General features: G+C 40.5%; 1 protein-coding gene across 16 annotated transcripts in view; it reads right to left on the bottom strand.

Annotated features, from left to right (window-relative positions):
- The window catches only part of LOC117237668 (polypyrimidine tract-binding protein 2), a 414,765-nt gene that overhangs the window by 138,128 nt on the left and 257,782 nt on the right, over positions 1–18,855 (bottom strand). For 6 of the 16 annotated variants that reach the window (XM_033501880.1, XM_033501881.1, XM_033501891.1 and 3 more), the window contains one exon: positions 18,331–18,384. The exons of the other annotated variants lie outside the window; for them this stretch is intronic. In XM_033501880.1, coding sequence (XP_033357771.1) covers positions 18,331–18,333 — 3 coding nt within the window. In that variant the 5' untranslated portion in view covers positions 18,334–18,384. The remainder of the gene's footprint in view (positions 1–18,330; positions 18,385–18,855) is intronic. 16 annotated transcript variants of the gene reach the window in all.

Raw genomic sequence — 18,855 nt, 5'->3', positions numbered from 1 at the left:
TTGCAAAGAATTTCAATGACTCGAAATTAACAATTTTCTCTCTTCTTCCTATTACAACTTTCCTATGTCACTTTAAACCCTTCCTGATTTAAAACATCTAATTTACATCTCTGTAAGTTACATTTTTCTCCCTCTAACGTTTACATGAGCTCTTAAAATAGTTCCAACTCTGACGAATTAATAGCAATTCCCAGAACCGTTCAGTATCTATATCGACTAACCATCGAAAACGGCGAAAGAGCGTAGAGAACAATGCGCTTGGTCGGCCCGAAGAAAACACAGCATCGAAACAGATCGTTTGGAAAGGAACCATCGTATCGCAGATAATGATCCGTTTCTTTTCTTCACTGGAGGAAGGATCTTTCGGGTCACCGAACGTGAAACGACCACGCTTTCGTGTCCATGGTCCAGGATGCAACAATTGGGTGCGTTCTAATTCCCATAAGAATAATTAAAGGCCACGATCGAGACGAGGAACGCCATTGTCCGCCAAAGAGGGAAATTCGCGGTCCAGTTAAGTCTTTCGAACGACAATTGAAACGTTTCTTTGTTTCACGTGCTTCCATCGGTATAATTCGAGTGGGCACTGAAGAATTTAATTGCTGAGATTTCGTTTCTATCGATGGTTCCTTGTGAAGCGTTCCTGCTATACTTTTATTCCCTTAGATTTTTTAGTTTGAAAGGAAATTTATTGTCGAGCTCGTTGTATCGTTGAAATTAATTTTTTTTCACACTTCCTCGGCATCTCCGATTATGAAAGACTGCAAATTTATCAGAAACGTCCAATAATAAAAATCGCAACTAACAGTTATTTGTCGAACATACCATCTACAGCAAATTCATCCTGGCAAAATTTACTATCACAGAAAATTCTACGAATCAGCAAATCTTCTCAAAATATACCACAAAACGATTCTCATGCCAAAAATCCTTCGTACGTTCTAAAAGCTGAGAAAAGCTGAGAAGAAATTTCTTAAATATTTCAATATCAAGCCTACTATTCCGAAAAGTTCTTCTCGATTTAAATGTAGAGCCTGCGTTCTACGATAAAAAAAAAAAAAAAAAAAAATCCGAGATCCGAGCGAGCCATCGATAGCATTGCAGGTTTAGAGTAGCGCGACGCATCGCGAGGACGTACGAGCGTCGAGTGGCGCGTAAATCAAATTCTTCGCTGGTCCCATGACGCGTCCGGCGCGTTTCGTTCCGGTCATGAAAATACGTGGCCCCCGGTTCTATAAATACGCGAAATAAAATACCACGAAGAGAAGAGTTTTGCCGCGCTTGGTTCCCGCGGGTGCCGTTTCCGATGGGCCGGTCTGTCAGCCTCTCTTTCTCCTCCAAATTGAATCAATGGCCCTTTCTCCGCTCTCTCCTCTTACTCCCATTTCAACCCCCTCCCATCGGTGACGATCCATGAACGACGATTATTGGATTTTAATTCGATTCGACGCCTCCAGTGACTCGACTGTTTATTCGATTTTTACGTACGAGATATGTCTAATTAGCCTTGCGTGATTTGGGGTCGTTTGGTAAAGTTTGAGGTAAGACTAAATCTAGTTACTTGCGACCGTAAAGGATTTATTATGATCCGAAATAATCCAGGAAAAGAAATCAGTTTATTAGGTTTTGCGTTGTTTGAAAATCGTTCCTTAAAGTTTGAGTTAATCTATGCAAAAAGATAAGCGAGGTAGGTAGACGGACAAATTTAATTAGTTGCGGTCGTTTAAGGGTTGTTACGGTTTGAAACAATTCTTCCTGAAAGACTTTCAAATGATCATTTATTATGAAATATATATATATATATATATATGTCGGGTTAAGATCGGAATTTTGGGCGCGTGACAACTCTTCGCGTGGACTAGCCATCGTTTCACAAAGCCGAGATTATATGTACACGTATATACAAGGCTATCACTAAGCTTAACAAATAATTAAGTCTATTGAATGATAAATTTGATGAACAATGAAGTCAATGAATAATATAATTTACGAATAATGAATTTATGTACACTATTAACGATGCTTTTTGGGGTTCAAACGAATCCACGGCCAATGAGATAACTCTTTACTAAGCGTAAAAAAATGATCTTAGGCGCAAAATACGATTGACGAGAAACGTTCGATGAGTCACTCTCAAAGGCAATCGCAAGAATGCCAGCCTCCTCTGCAATTCGATACGCACTCGTTAGAAGCATCGAGAAGTTTCGAACGCCGTTGTTAGGCAGTTTCTGCCTGGAGTTTGGTTATTGATACAATGTATGCCCCATCGTCTTGGCACCTCCGAGGTAACCTCACACGTGGCTAGGCCCGCTCAAGAGGCCGCATGCCGCCACAATCACACTTCTCGGAAAACCCATACAACCACTCCAGACCTCCGTTAGGCAAAACGCTTATCTCGTGACCGTGACTACGTTCGGCGACCAATTGTCACCTCGAACCCAATCTCGCTATCACAAATTTTAAACAATTACAGCTATAATAAAATCTAGACTAAAGTACTAGAGGATGTTCCCAAAATTTCCAAGGAAAGGCTTCGGCTTTCCTTTCATCTCCGACATATATATGATTGAAATAATAGTTCCTCACGATGAGTGTAAGTAAAATAAAGCTTATTTTTAATTGTCCTGATACATTTGGTACAATTTTGTCGAAACAAACGTCAAATCACCCCCTACCCCGAAAGAACAAAACACGAAGTTAAGCCAAACCTGCAACCGCTACATGACGCATCTTCGAATCTCAAACCCATTCCTATTAAATACCATTCACCACCGTTTCACCCTCTTTAAAACACGGTGAAAGGACTCGACCGACACTCGTACCCTTTCGAACTTCATCAAACGTCCCTCCTCGATTGGCTCTCGCGGCAAAATTGAGGTTCCATCGTGCTGGCGGGACGTTTAAATTAATCATAGGCGAAAGGGGGAGTGGCTCTGTTTTTTCAAGCCTCGAGCGTTTTTTAACCCCGCAAAAAGGGGGTGGTCGAGCGCGAAAGGGAAACAAGACCGACGCTCGCACACGACTACGTGTGATGTGTGCACACTTTTAAATGGAGAGGCTGGCCCCCGTATAAATATGGAAATTTCAAAAATCGAGTTAGCCCCGGCCAAGTGTCGACCAGCTCTCTCCTTTCTCTCTCTCTCTCTCTCTCTCTCCAAGGCGTGGATGGTTGTCTCTTGATTTTTCCGCGAACTTCTCGCGTTAAACTCGTTCGTTTGAAACAAGAATAGAGGTTGCCTGGAAGCAGGGGATTTTTATGAAGAAATTGTTCCGTGAAAGGATGGAATGGGGTAAGGGTTGATTATCTTTCGACACCAAGCGATATCGAATTTTTTTTTTTTTAAGAGGCTCTCTGGCTATTTTAAGAAGTTATTACTACGCTTCATTTTGATATCGATGCCTCGAATTGGTTTATCTTAGGTGCGTTTTTTTTCTTTTTTATAGTTTATAACGATGGAGTGTATGGTAATTACGAAACTTGATGAAGAATTGATGAATAGTAATCTATGGCTGGATATTACGATAATAAAGCTTCAAGAGAGAGTCAACATTTTTTAAGGGAACTCCTGAATTTCGGCGGACATTTGCTATTTTGGAACTTAGATTCACGAATTTTTTAATCTTCGAGAAGCTTTCAATCGCCAATGTTTTAGCATGTAATTAACGAATTTTGATACATTCCACTCAATCCAAGTCTTTAAGCTGCCAAGCACTGCTTCGTACTTTCAAATTCTCGAACTTTTCAAGCTTCTTATTCTCTGACTTCTCAAATTCATAGGTCTTCGATAGCTTCGAACTTCCGCATCTTTAAGCCCTCAAACTCTCGCTTCTTTCAGTACTCGCATCTAAAGACTTTCGAAAACAGTTATGGTTTCCTCTTCGCAAATACCATATAAACTCTCGAAGTACCAAAACTCTAACTTTAGGAACTTCTTCAATCCGGAAATTTCGAATTATGATCAGATTATTTACAGATCTTTATGATCTTGCTTCGTAATCTGCGATACTCGAGCCAATCGAATCAACGAATAATTTGATTTTGTTTGACAACGACGAACGCATCCAGCAAATCGATGGGCGCCCTAATTTCACAAGAAAATAGCCACAGAAGAGAGAAAGATGATAAGGAAAAGAATGTCCAGCTGAAGCAGGCAAAATATATATCTAAGAGTTCTTGTACTCTTCGTCGTGCAGCCTCATTGAATATTTACCTGACCAGCGCATTGAATATTCTCGGCTGGCAATAGATTTGGAGTACGGTGTAATGCGAGGTGTCGTGGTGGTAGTGAGCACTTTGTATATCGGGTGTTCTTTTCATGCGCGATTCTCGTTTCTCTCTTCTACGTATTTTGAGACATTTACCTATTTGTGTTAATTTATTCGTATTATTTAGTTGTCGCTATGTTATCGTATTATATAACACAATAACAAGTACTAGATTTATTTATCGTATTCAATTACTGTCTTTTAATTTTAGATTAAAGCGAATCGGAATTGTAAGTTGCCTCGGTCGTAAGTAAAAATTCTGATCCGAGAGGAATAGATTTGTCTGTTTGTGAAAGATTAATCCGGACAAATCGATCAAAATTGTATTCACGGAGAGATACCCCCGGAGAAATTTTGCGATGTACTTGAAAATATATTTCAAAGTTTAAAGTTACGGGGCAACTTTTTCCCCGGTTACTTTGATAGAGACGGGCAAGTTGGAGTTTTCGAAACTAACTTTTCGAAAACCAGCTTTAGAAATTCAAACTTGGAATTACGTAGGTTCAACTATGCGAAAAAGATTCTGTAACTTCACTGAAATACGATCGATGCAGTGGCAATGATTCAGATCGCGCGATTTTAACGCGTTACACCTTGCCTATATCTGAAAAATCATTTTTGCGACAAAATTTTTAAACGTACAAGACACCCTATAGAAGCGTTGAAGTCGAGGCGAAACGAACACCATGAGAAATGGCGGAAGACAGGGTGGCGTGGAACGACCGATCGAAGAGGGTAGCGAGTATCGAATTTTCACTCCATCCGAGAGCATTCGTATTAATATTTTACAGGATGCCGGTGAACCTACTAAACCAAGTAGAAACGAAGCTCGACGGTGCAAATGCGTGGCATCAGTGGCGAAGAAAGTTGATCCTTCGGAGCGCGTCTAACTTCCGCGATAATGATGCGCGGGGAAAATAGAAAAGATACCGAAGACGCCCGTCGATAACGCGAACACGAAAGTCGAGATATTTTATAAGAGCCTGAATACCGTAATTTTAGATGTTACGAGAGGAATGATAGGAAATTGAATACTCTAGATAGAAAATGGTAATGTAACACAGTGGCTTTTATATTCGGATAGACTGTGAAACTTGTAATTTTGTTAGTCTAAGAGTTTATCTCGGAAGTTTCAAGTTAAAATAGAAAGATGTTTGTTCGACGGATATTCGACGAATAGGAAGTTTCCGGTAGAAAATTTTCGTAGGATGTTACGACCGAAGATGTTTCGACGTACTCGTCCGAGCAAAAGCTCGATATTTGTATTCCTTGTTACACAAACGTTGTAACAACGATACGTTGATTCGTTGGTAAAAGTATCTAGAGCTTTCGAAGAGCATTTTATAATTCGAAAATCACCGAGATCGAAACGAACGGACTCCATATTTCATTAGAAATATCTCGTTATTTCGGTAAAATAGATAGAAAAAGGCAAACACGGGAAAGGAGTGAGAAGGGTAGACAGTGATTGCGGGGAAAATACCGAAAAGGAGCTAAAGAACAGGAAGAAAAAAGAAAGGAAATCCCTAATAATCCAGGAACGTTTCTTCCAGATTATTTCTGCCACTCTTTCGCCCGCCTCTTTTTCTACGGGGGTTGAAGGGGGTTGGAGGCGTCTCCGTTACAGGTGAACGTGCACGAGATTTATCTCGTGAGTTTTTCTCGTCGCAGCTGCGTGAAAACTTGCCCTGTCTCCGGCCTTCGCCCCTTCTGACAGTTCTCCTGGCGATCTTTTATTTATTTACTTAAAGTATCAGCCCACGTACGGCGATGTAATGGGATTTCTCGTTGGACGAGATAAATCTCCGATTATTTTCTTTGGATATTTGGCTCGTTAGTACCGTCATTGTGTCGATCGTGATTTGCAAAAGATAGAATCGATAGTTTTCTAACGGTTGTTTCGCCTTTTTGATTCAATTGCCATGGTTTATATAATAGTAGCATTATTTCATTCGGGGTTAAAAAAGATTCGCTTTCGAGGAACACACGACAAAATTTCATTCCGTTGTTTCTCGTTGATTCTAAAATTTAAATAGAGGGAAGTACAATTAGTTACATTAACGATAAAATATTACAATGAATTTTATAAAAAAAAAAGTTAATATTTAATGTTGCAGAAATAGTCGAAAGAATAAAAGGATACGGTTGAAAACGAAAATGTAACAGAAATACGAAAATTTAATTAAATGAACGGTGCGTCGATCAAAATTCACGCAGCGGAGATCTACAGTAATAAAACGTGGATTAATTTCAGATAAAACTAATTAACTTGTAACGCGGCGGATCACGTCGCATTAATTAACTTCCGACTATGGTGTCGTTTCGCTGTATGATCCATCGATTTTCCTGGAAATTAAACAGCATTCCAAAACGTAGACTCTCCGACCTAACCGAAATAAATCGTGGCGTGGAAAGATCGACGAGTAAATCTTTTTTTAAGAAAGAAGAATACTTTGAACCCTATTCTGGAAAATTACGTGATATAACATGGGGAAGGATGAGCCACGCGACGAGATTTACGTGTACGTTGATAAGGCATGCCGTTATCGGTATGCCGTATAAACAGGTTTATGATATGTTCGTGTAAAGTTCGAGGAGATCCAATATTCTCGAATGGACGTAAAGTGAAAAATACATCGCACAGCGTAAACTACTTTCCCGTAGCCTAATTTCCCCCTTCTTTTAATTAAACGTTTTTCGATAGACGGGCACCGTTTACCGGGTTAATTGAATCATTTTTTAATGACGCTTTAGACGCGCGTTACGTATAACGAACTTGTTCCTCGATATTAAACAGTCTTTTTTATATATTCGGAAAAGGAACTTTGCGCTGAACTAGAAACGAGGAATCACTCGTCCTGACAGTTTTTCCTCTCTTTTTACGTTGAAAATTGTTGAAAGAATCGAAAGAATTTCACATTGAAAAATAATTCGGTCAAAAATCAAGTAAATCGAGATGGCAAGAAGACAGTGTAAAAATAAAGAACGCAGTAAACGTTTAAGAGAAAAATTCCACTTTCCTATCGAAAGAGAGCAGCACCACTTGCAGAGAGATGGTATCGATGCAGAGCAATTACCCGAGCAGCGGGCAATTACCCGCGAGGTGTGAGAAAAATTTAAATAGTCCGTCTTTTGCAGCTTTAAATTGCCCTGGCCAACCCTCGGCCCTGTCCTTCATCCATCTTCCCGTCATCCGAAAATTTATCTGCGGCCACGAGGCCCTGCCGGGATAACCTAGGATAGGATCAGTTAGGATAACAACAAAACCGGAAGCTGACTGCGGCCAACTATCCTTCGACTAAGAATCTCGTTGTTCCGCGGATTGTTTCGATCGTCATTACAAATACCGTTTCGATTCTGGTTTCAGGTGAGCTGAAATCACTCAGAAATCACACGGATGGACGAGATTCACTGTCGCCAGCTTGAAAAAAGAAACCGACCTCTTACAATTTCTCCTTTGGAACGTCGAAAGCGTGGAAAATCCAGGAAGGTAACCAAGAAACAGGTGATCACGAAGGGAAAGTAATTTCAGAGATCCCTATCAACGATTATCGCGGCAAACTGGCATAATCCAGCGAGTTTTCAGGCTGGAAATCCATTAAACCGGCGGTTGCAGTTCCAGAACAAAACGAGAATCAGCTGCCGAGCGAGAGAAAGAGAAAGGAGCAGAGACAGAGAAGACCAGCAGTTTCCTGCCGGTCGGTGATTAATGCGAATAGGGGTTCGAAGAAACAACGAATCCTCGCTGGTAGAAAACTTTTTCCTCGCGCTCGTGAACGAGTTCTTTGGGTATCATTGAAAATTAGGCTGCTCGATTAAGGGAAGCTTTGTTGAAGAAGGGGTATCTCTCGGATGATTCGAGGGGTGAATTCTTGAAAGGATTTCTGGAAGACTCTCAGAGGTTGGGGGATGCTTTGGGGATAATGGTGACTGTCGGAGCTTAAGAATTATTATTTGATAATGTTACCGTACAGCTCGCTCGATAATATATAGCTTTTCGACTGCGAATGAAGCGTAACGAAAGACCGTACGTATTTATGCAAAAATTCGCATCTTCGTCAAGATAAACAAAGAACGCGGAAGTTGCGTTAAATTTTTTACTATCCTTTTTTACACTCTGGCTCGATAGTAAAACAAAAAAAAAAGGTTCTCTTAACGCCGCATTAGCGCCCTAATAAAAATGTAAGAAACTAAATATTCATAGATCGGACAAAATTCCTTTCTTCGCCTGCCTTTACTCCATCCAACGTAAAAATAAACAAAAGCGAAAGGGAGTAAAATACGCGTTTATTGGTTTAATACAAGTTTAACACGCGCCCGTTGAAGAGAAGTGGAAGAAATGGGAGATAAATCGGAGATGATTTCTCGTTTCGTAGATGATTTCTCGTTTCAGAGAAGACGAACGACGACGAGTTAAACGTCGAAGAGAGCGAACGAGAGTGGAAACGAACTCGCGGAGGGAATTTATGCAGGGGCCGTCGACAGGAGGGCGCAAAACACGCCGACTAGCAAATATTAATGCGCTCATTAGCAGCGCTTCATATTCATGCTATGAAAATTCATCGTTTATTATGTAACGATCGCCAACGGGCACTCGCTGGATAAAATCCACGCCGGATTACCGATTAACGCTGATCGACGGTTCCGCTAGGTTTCGATCGCTTCCGAGATCGTCCATTTTAATCCCTTCTCTCAAATTTCCACTATAATCATCCATGTTTTTTTCCATGATTTTCTACAAAAACGTTCTCTTTTCTTTTTACCGTAGTAAGTATTTAGTACCGTATCTTGAATTTAAATATCACAAAACGCGTCGCAATAAATCTTCCTTAAAAATATTCTCTTTTTCCACGTCCTCCAAATTCAAACCAATCTGTACTGACAAAGTTGACAAAACATCCGAATCTTCCAACTTCGAATTCCGACGAACTGAAATATCGATATCGTAGTCTCCTAGCTGAGAAAAATCTTCAGAAATTCTAATTCTCCCTGGAAGTCTCAAGATACAGGATGTAATTTCAGCTCGAAAAACTCGAGACAAACATCGGTAAAAAGTCTCTTCGAGTACGAATCGACGTAAAGCGATAAAATACTCTTTCTAATCCAGCCTGGGATATCGGAATTCGCGATCTAACAGAGTTACAACGCGACGAAACGTCATTCAGCGACGCTTATTGCAATAACACGTGCATCCTACACACACAGTGGGTTCCTCGAAGTGCCTGAAAAAGATTGCTCGTGCCAGTTTCTCTTCAGCAGCATCCCCCTTTGTCGTCTCCAACCCGCGAATCGTCGAGGAACGGGGCGCAATAATGCGGCCTGGCCTCGTTTGCGTGTCGCTCGCCGCCGCGTATACAACCGAGAAACCGGAAACGAGGTGTCCGCGGTTATCTTTTTGGAGCAGGCCGTGCAACAGGGCCGTAGAGAATGGCGGAGCGTTTGTAACGCGGTGGAAACCGCCAGCGATACGATTGTGCCCAGCGAAAAACACGCGTCGACCCGGTTCCATTCGCGATAGTTCCGTCACCGTTTCCGGTAATCGCGTCGCAATCGTCGAGGATACGATACCGTAGTACGCTCCTAAGTACGCGAACGTTTCGCTCGACTTACAATACGTCAACGACACACGAGTACCGGTACGAAATTTGTGAATGGATAAGAAACTAACGATCTGTACCAAACTTGTTTAGTATTGTTAATTCTAATTGCTATACCGCGGACTTGCCTGCAAATTCACATCTTTGAAAATGTAATTACGGAGATAGAATCTAGGTAGAGAACTGTTTTATCTACTAAGTATCACAGAGAGCATTACTACGTTTTAGATATTTTACACACTTTTCCACATCGTGTGCATTCTGTGTCCAGTAATCGTTAGAGTATCCATTCAATTTGACATTATAACCATCGACGATTAAAATATAAGGCACGTACCGAAGAAATCAGAATGGAAATTAAGTGCGAAAAACGCGCAGCTGTAAATTCACAACGTATCAAATTATTAGGAAAAATCACGATTATTTTTACCACTGTGATACGGTCAATTATAATATTCGCGAATCGATATATCATTGAGAACGACTGTAAAACTAGGATCTGCGACGATCTTAATCGTCGACCGTTCGTGAGAAATAGTCTCACCCTTTCCATTTCTCAGAAAGGTACAATCCATCGCAGCACATTAATCACAGACCAATTTCTTTAATTAAACCGCGACAGAGCCTACAATTTCCTGTCCCTTGCCAGTTCGAACTTCCTCGCTTATCATCGAGGAGGGAGAAAGGGGCAGCGTGAGAAAGAGAGTCGATCGGGGAAAAGTCCTTTGAAATCCTACTTCAAAGGCGGTGGAAGTTTGACGGCGATGTCACAGGCAATCCACTTCCGGCCTTATTTAGTAAATCGACTCCAACCCCTATCAGCAGAGGAGGTGAGGAGAGAGACGAGTCTTAGAAGTATCTCAGCAATAAATATATCGGCTTATGGTCGTCTCGAGGAGTTTCACGAGTCATCAGAAGCTCGAGAAGCCAAACTCTCTGCTCGATGAAATAGCAACCGGTCCCTTTGGACCCTTCCCTATTTCTGATCGCGGCAGAACCACGATATTCCAGCAGATATCGACACAGGCGAAAAACTCGAAAAGATTCTCTCTCTTGGTTTCGACGGTGGACGCTGCTCGAGACGGATTCGATGGAAGGTTTCTACGTGTTTGACGACATTAAGGGTGATTCAGGGATTGTTCGGCGTGTAACCGATGGGTTGTGATAAGTTTTTCCGCAGTTCTCCGAGTAATTGGACGCAGAAAGTTTTGTATACGGCGTAGCAATGCGTAGGATTTGAAAAAGTCATCCGAGAGAATTTATATTATGCAAATAGTATATACTTGATACTGACGCTGATGTTGTTGGTAGTCTTTAAGACGAGATACATAATCGAAATTCCGCAATGAACGCTAAATTGTTAAAAAGAAACGACACTTGACAGTAAACGATAATTTACTCGAACGTACATTAATTTTTCATCCTTCCGACAAAATTCCATCAAAGCTATCTTAGAAAATGTACCGTATAAAAAACTAGCACCAAGTTCTGAAAACCAAGTCTTAAATTCTTATTATTATAATTCGAATACTAACAACGAGCACGTAAAACGTTCCAAGGATCCACATGGGGAAGTTCTTCGAAGGATTACGTAAGGATAACGATTGGATATAGGCGCACGCACTTCCGGCCCGATGCAACCGGAACTTCGGCGCTGCAAGCCCCAGCAGCAGCTGCTGCTGCTCGATCGTACCCGATAAAGTGGATTCGATCGAACCTCGAACACGTAACTGGCGCGTTATCTATTAGCCCTCCTAGCTTGATAAACGATTCACTTCCTTGCACGAACGCGAACTTCGCGCGTAAATCGACTGGAAAAGGGATAAGCTGGTTGGATATTCGGCTGCGCTGGTTTCCTTTCTTTACAGGGTTAGAGAATGTTCTTCTATCGTGCGAGAAAGAACGTCGTAAGGTAATTCTTGTTTAGAATTCGGATGCACGGCGTTGCCACTCCAAGACGTAGATTTACCAGGCTCGCGGACTCGTTCATAAACGTTAGAACGCTTATAGAGAAATAAGATCAAGTCGAGTTCATCGTATCATTTTTTTTCAAGTGTAACGAAAATAGCGCAATTGATCACCGACCCTATTTTATTTTGATAAAGAAACCACGTAAATGTCAAAAAGCAATGCCAATTACAATGTTTAAATGAAAAAATCTACGTCCGTCGAAACTTTTACCCTAAAAAAAATCACCTGCAGTTTCCTTCCAACCCCTTCACCTATCTTACATCCCAATTGATCTGAAACATATTCAACTCGATTACGCGATACGTATACGAATCTACAATAGATCCGAGAGATATCCAGCTTCCGCGTGAAGGATCCCCGTGAGCCAGGATATCGCGTTATCCGTCACATGATAGATTACTTTCACTGAGCTACGAATACGTCAGCCCGTCGCGAGAATAGATTCCTCGCCATAGAAATTCCATTCGTCGAGTCAGCCCTGCCACGAGCGAAGGAAATGACGCAGCTACGAGAAGAAACGTGCCCGAGGGATTCCGATCCCGGGAATCCTGGAACGATTTTCCTCTTCTGTGAAGTCACGGCCGCCAATTACTAGCTGGCTCCTTGAAAAATTGGAATATAGAGAGACACGCTCGATTCCGAATCGTTTCGGTTAACTATTCATCGTCTTACGGTACTTTTCTTTACGTTTGACGTGATTTTATGTGGCTAGACGAGGTTCGATTAGAAGTTTCAATATCTTAAAATGACGAAACTCGATCATAGAATATTCACATATATTTTTCATCAAGTTCCAATCGAAGTTTGGATATATAAAAATATATTTTGGTTTTGATAAATCAACGCCTATACAAAGTATAGAATACCTTCAAAAAATACCTTCGAATAAATAATTCTCAAAAGAAACAAAGAAATAAAAAAAAATAAAAAAAAAAAGAATGCTGGGAAAGATATCGAATTCACACGAAATACATTCAATGTTCGGAAAAATGGCCTGAAACTCCCCTAAATAGTAGAGCGAACAAACGACCTCTTTTCGAACGACTCTGTCGCCATTCATCGCCCTTCCGGTTAGATGAAAAATGCGGCTGACACGGTGTCGAACGCGATCGTGGCTATTCACACTGTACACGGAAATGAGCCTGCACTTTCGCGAGTTCGAGCTTTGAACGAGAACCTGCTCGCCTCTCCTTCGCCAGTTTCGGGAGGCGTCCACATTTTTCACGGCTTCTCCGCCGCTGGCAAAAGAACGCCCATGGGTAGTAAGTTCGCGTCCTCTCGACGGTGCAGGAATATCAATCATCCTGACGAATATCGTGACGAAAGCGGGCGTAATTAATTAATCAACCACTCGTGAAACGACGCGTCAAAGGGGTAAGTTTCTTGATGCAGTAATTGGAACAGTATTTAAGGGTTGTTTTTCAAGTTCTTTTAATCTTGCACGATATCTCGTAGTTTTATCTTTTTCTACTTTCTGATGGAGCTTCAATAAACGATGTTTATTAACTCGTTTCAGGTATTTAATAATTTGGATTATTCGAAGGGGTGAATTTCTAGAAATGCTAATTTTTTAGATCATTCTGCTATTCTGATCACGTAAAAATGTTCAAGTGTACTAAATGTTTCGAATATTTAACGAATTCTTTTGGAAGCAGAAAAGCTGAATTGTTATTTAAAGAAGACGAGCGTCTGATAGTAATTATTTAATGTCAAAACAATAAAAAATTCCTGCAAAAGCTATTGGCAATGGTGGACGGAGCAAGAATTCACGAGCAGATCGCTCGAGGTCAGGACGGTTTACAATTTTACGATGAATAAAACTGATCGCCAGGGATAAGAGGAAAGTTCAACGAATGACTTATGCATGTTTCGAGGCGAACGACATTCCATGGTTGAATTTTATGGGGATGGCGTGTGGCCATGGCGAGTGGACTTTATGTGAAACAGCAAGTTGACTGTTTTACGGTGTTCTCCTCGGGACCACGCACGCTTTACGAGCTGTCGATGAGAACACAGAGATTCCTGGTTCGATGATAGATCGATCGACTCTTATACTCCGTTCTATATTTTGATCGAGTCTCTTAAATACATGGAATCGTGAAATCATAAAAACATATGTAACGTTGATGCAGTTCGGGAGTTTGTTTCCTGAAAGACTCGTGTATTATTAATAATTATTATCAAATTTCCATTATCATAAATACGTAGGCGATCGAATTAATAATAATACCTTCGAAGCTGTTATTCATCTCTACAATACGTGACATTATAACAATATTATTCAACAGTACGAGAATAAAAAGGGACGTCCATCGTTTAACAATGAATTCATGGTTGAAAAATTAATTAAAATCCCCCGCTCTCAGGGTTTCCTGATCCATAAACCAAATGAAAGATTAATATCCCCCTGTATCCTATTTTATTGTACGAACACACACGCGAGTTTCATATTAATTAAAACGTATTCTTCAAATATGTTCGAAAATTACGAATCGAAACGGGAAATCTGGTCTTCTGTCACATTCACGCTTCCATTCCATTTCGATGTAATGCGCAAACAATATAAAAATATAAAATTCCATTTTAACATGAATGTTTCCGATAGCACGTTTTAATTAATTAATAAATAATTAGCAGATCGATATAAAAATTATCTCTCATTTCGGTCTGAACGAACAAACGCCGTTCTTCAATAATTTTTAAATAAATATATTTTTAAATACATCGTTTCTGTAACCACCAACTGCAATATTCGCCAGTCTTCGCAACTGCGAAGTAATTAGCACCGGAAAACTTTTTCTCTTGCATAAAAAGATTCTTTAAAGCCGTCGAAATCGATCTGCACGAGACGTAACAAGAGAACCAGTAGAAGAAGGAACAATATCGGAAGAAAAAGAAACTAAAACGCGGTCCATTTCGTCCAACGGACTTCCAAAACGCGAGATTCCGCTCGTTTTCTCGCGATCCGTCTTCCCGAGAACACGAAGTACACCCTCTCCCATTTCTTTCGCAACTCTCTTCGCCACTCGAGCACATCAAAGCGTTCGCCTCACGGAATTTTCTCCTGCAAATTTTTCTCCTCAAATGGAAAACGGATCGCGGACCAGAGAAATAGGGAAAATTGAAATTTCCAAAATTTTTGCAAGTAATTCGTGCAGACATCGAAGACAAAAAGAAAATAAAAAGACAGTGTTCTTTCATTGGAACGGTTATGTAGAAACTTTAAAGTGTCTGTTGAAACAGCGAGGAACATCTCTCGAATTAACAATTATTCTATATCCTCGCGAGATCGGTCAAATTTATTACGAAAATTATACAGAAAATACTAAAACCACGTAGAATTTTCTCGCACTCGACACTCAACCAATTTTCATTTCCGCTATCGCGAACACGATATCATAATGAAAGATACAATTATACCCTAAAAACGAAAGAGGAAACGGAAACAGGAGTAAAAGAAGAAAAGAAGAAAAAAAGAAAAAACGATAAGGCGAAGTTACAGCACGATGAAGAGACACCAAGTGTGCCGATAACGAGGCGGAAAAAGGGAGAGAGGGCACCAGGTGTAAGTGGTAATAGGCAACTTGCAGCGGCGTGGAGCATGTCAAGAACATGTTTGACTTTAACGATAGCCGCTGGCTTTAGCCGGCTGATAAGGCCTGTCCTCGTTTATGCGGAAAATAAAGATAAGCCACGGCCGAGGGCTGAGAGGCTTGTGCAACAGTTCCATTAAAAGAACGAAGAAAAAACAACGTGGCTGCGGTGGTAGGCGACCAGACGAGAAGGGGTTGCTCGGTGGAATCGATGTGTATGCACAACATGCACGAAGGCCGGAGGAGGGGATGACGTTGGGCTTTCGAAGCATAATTTGCTATTTACCCTGGGCGAAATAGAATTTTAACGAGCAAAAAGCTGCCGAGTGATCGATACTATACTAGGAAGATCGTCTTCTTCGAATCGACGGTTTCACGGGGGTGAAGGAGACGTTTGCGCAATGAATTTTCTTCGACAACTGTGTCGATAATTACGTGTTGTATGGCTTCGTCGTTGATTATTGATTAACGTTTGTTTATGTATGATGAATTTTTAACGTCACTGCTTTAATCCGCTATCACGATTTTGTTGGGGTAAAGTAAAAAGAAAAAATATTTTTCAAATCAATTTTTCATATTTTTTTTTATCAAATAAATTTTTTTTTATCAAATAATAACGAGGGATGTGCGTTCTATTAAAATGATCGAGAAAAACGGCCCTTTGCAGGGGAATGGCCGGTCTCGCGGTTCCTTTGTGGAAGCGCACGAGGAAAACACTTCGCGCGACGCGAGACCACGAGAAAACTGTTTCTGGAAACTGTTTACACACCCCTTTGAGGAGCTACAAATTGAAAGCGAAATAGGGTCGGATTTTCGGGCGTCGCGTGCCTCCATTTTTCTCCTCCGTCAGACACTTTAAGACCGTCACTTCCACCACCAAACGAGGCAAAACTGTGTATACGTGTAACGCGGCTGGTGTCTCGTACAATCTCTCGTTATTTCAGCGACGTACAAACGACGTGGAATCAGCGTTTAAGTAAGTGAAACTGTTCTATCCGTGGGGGAATTTTCCTCGGCGAATTATCTGCCCTAGAAGTGTCTGTTACGTGGCAAGATCCTCCACTTTCGCGGAATTTCTGCTCCAGCAGAAATTGACTGTCTTTGAAATTTCCACTCTTGGGGAATTTAGGTAATAGATAATACCGATGAGATACTTTGGATAATAGATACTTGCCGACCAAAGTATTTCGACACTTATGTATGTATTATACATCTTATGTATATACATACGTATAACGCGGGGTATCTCCCGCCTAACTTTATCGTCTGGAATATCCCGCTTGTTTTTCAGAGTATTAAAAAATGTTTCACGAACAGGTTGGATGGTTTCAAGGGGGAGCCATAACTCGTCATGATTAGTTCTGACAAGATAAATATACGATTCCATAAAAAAAAAAAAAAAAAAAACAACATCGGTAACCTTCGTACGTCTTCTACGCGCTCTTCTAGGGAAAACATTCAACTTATTCCTGAAGCATTTTTTAATATTATCGAAAGCAAGGGAGATATTCCGGGTGACGAAGTTAGATGGGACAACCCGTATATGTGTCATATAAAATATTTTGAAGTTTCATTAGCGTTGCTAACGCGGGTTTTTATACATTTATGGAAAACTTGGGAATGCAAAAATGCACAGAACGCAGATAACAATGCACGTAACGTGGAAAATTGTCTAAAATACGATATACAAAATATCCAGGATATAGACGTCCATAGAAAGTAACCTTTTCTAATATTTAACGCATAAAACAATTCTTTACGCAATTCTAAAGCAATCATTTACTCGAATTTTAGTAAAATTTCCGTTATAATATTTAACAAGGTGAAACAATTTTCCAACTAGCTCTTTTAATTGTATCTGTAAAAATATAAATTTACATAAATATGCGCAGTCTAGTAACGAAACACGGCTGTCATGGTCATACTGGTTAAGTTTGAAAGCAGCCTGAAAATCTATATAGAAACTGCGAGATATTTATTGCAAACATATATTTAGTGAAAAAATTAGCATATGTTACCTCGTGTCACGCTATCATATTATCAACGTAAAACGAGGTTAATATATTGATCCAACGCCAATAAGGGCACGTTTCATCCCAGTGACACAAAACGATTTTTCGCTGGTTATATGCGTTCCAGCCCTTGGTGGCCATTCTGACGATATACAAACACATTCGTCTACATCTCTCTCGAGATACGTCTTATTTTACAGCGGCAGTAACGTAAGAGGATGAAACTTCCGGACGAGAGCTGATTTTCACTGTTAAAATTGTCAACCTCGCTTAACTTTTTATATTTGTTCAATAAAAGTTGTTTACTTGGAACACCTCACTAGTTATATTTCTTTCCCTGTTAGAATATGTAGAAAAGTACGCAAACTGGAATATTTAATTCCATCCTTTCAACGTTGAAAAAGTTTTCTGTCCTGAATTCCGAAAACTATTGCGTTCTAATTACAGAAATTTCTCTCTACAGACTCTCGAAACAAACCCTAAAATCCATGCCTTTCGATATCCTCAAAAATCTTTAACACTTTTTAACTCTTCTCTTTAACTTCTGAAAGCTATAATTTTGGAGAAATAAATAATTCTTTATTAAAAAATTATTACTGAAATTCTTCGTTCTATCTATCCATCAAAACTATCCACGTCCGACACGCGTATCCCTCTCGCTTCCTCTTGCACTTGTCAGAAACGGATCGCAACGTTGTATGTTGTCAAACTGCTGAAGCGAGAGAAACGTACCGCGAAAAGTTAATTAATAAGGATGTCCGTGGGCTCGCGTGCTATGTTCGCTGAATAAGAAACTAGGGTGGGACTGGCGCGCGGAAACAGGCCACGTGGCACGAGCAAAGCGGTTTGCACGACGCACGAAGGCGCAGGGTACAGTGCTTTATGGCTTACCATCGTAAGGGACGCGCCCGTCCCTCGAGCGTACTGGAATTCCGGGACACTCACCTGAAAGCAAAAAAACAAACGACTCGGTTAGAATTTCTCAGAAGCTTCGAATAAACCGTTTCAAACATTTTCGAATTTTTTGACAAATTTCGTTTGCGGAAGAATCGGGAAGTTGTTTTTGAACGTAATTAAGTCAGATTCGTGGACAAGAAGAGCAATGCTCGTAAAACAGATCCAAGTGCTCTTCTGTCTTCCATTTTTAATTCTTAACCCTGGGAAATCTTGTAGTCAGGACGCAAGTAATAATAGGACACAGTTTGTAGGATACGGTACAGTGCCTCATAAGTCAAAACTCCCGGCCAAATTATAAAGATAAATGAACAAGATGATATTTTCATGGCGACAACTCGAAAATCGATATGTACGATTGTACGTTAAATCGTTTTTAAATTCGCACCGTTATCAACGTTTCGTAAAAGCGTTAACAATTTCTTCTTACGGGAATGAAACACTCTGCTTCTTCCAAATTTC

This window comes from Bombus vosnesenskii, unplaced genomic scaffold (genome assembly GCF_011952255.1).
Source record: "Bombus vosnesenskii isolate JDL3184/JDL3185 unplaced genomic scaffold, Bvos_JDL3184-5_v1.1 scf7180000013395, whole genome shotgun sequence".
Lineage (NCBI taxonomy): Eukaryota > Metazoa > Arthropoda > Insecta > Hymenoptera > Apidae > Bombus > Bombus vosnesenskii.
Note: the sequence above shows the minus strand (reverse complement) of the source record. Positions and strands in the feature narration are given on the sequence as shown.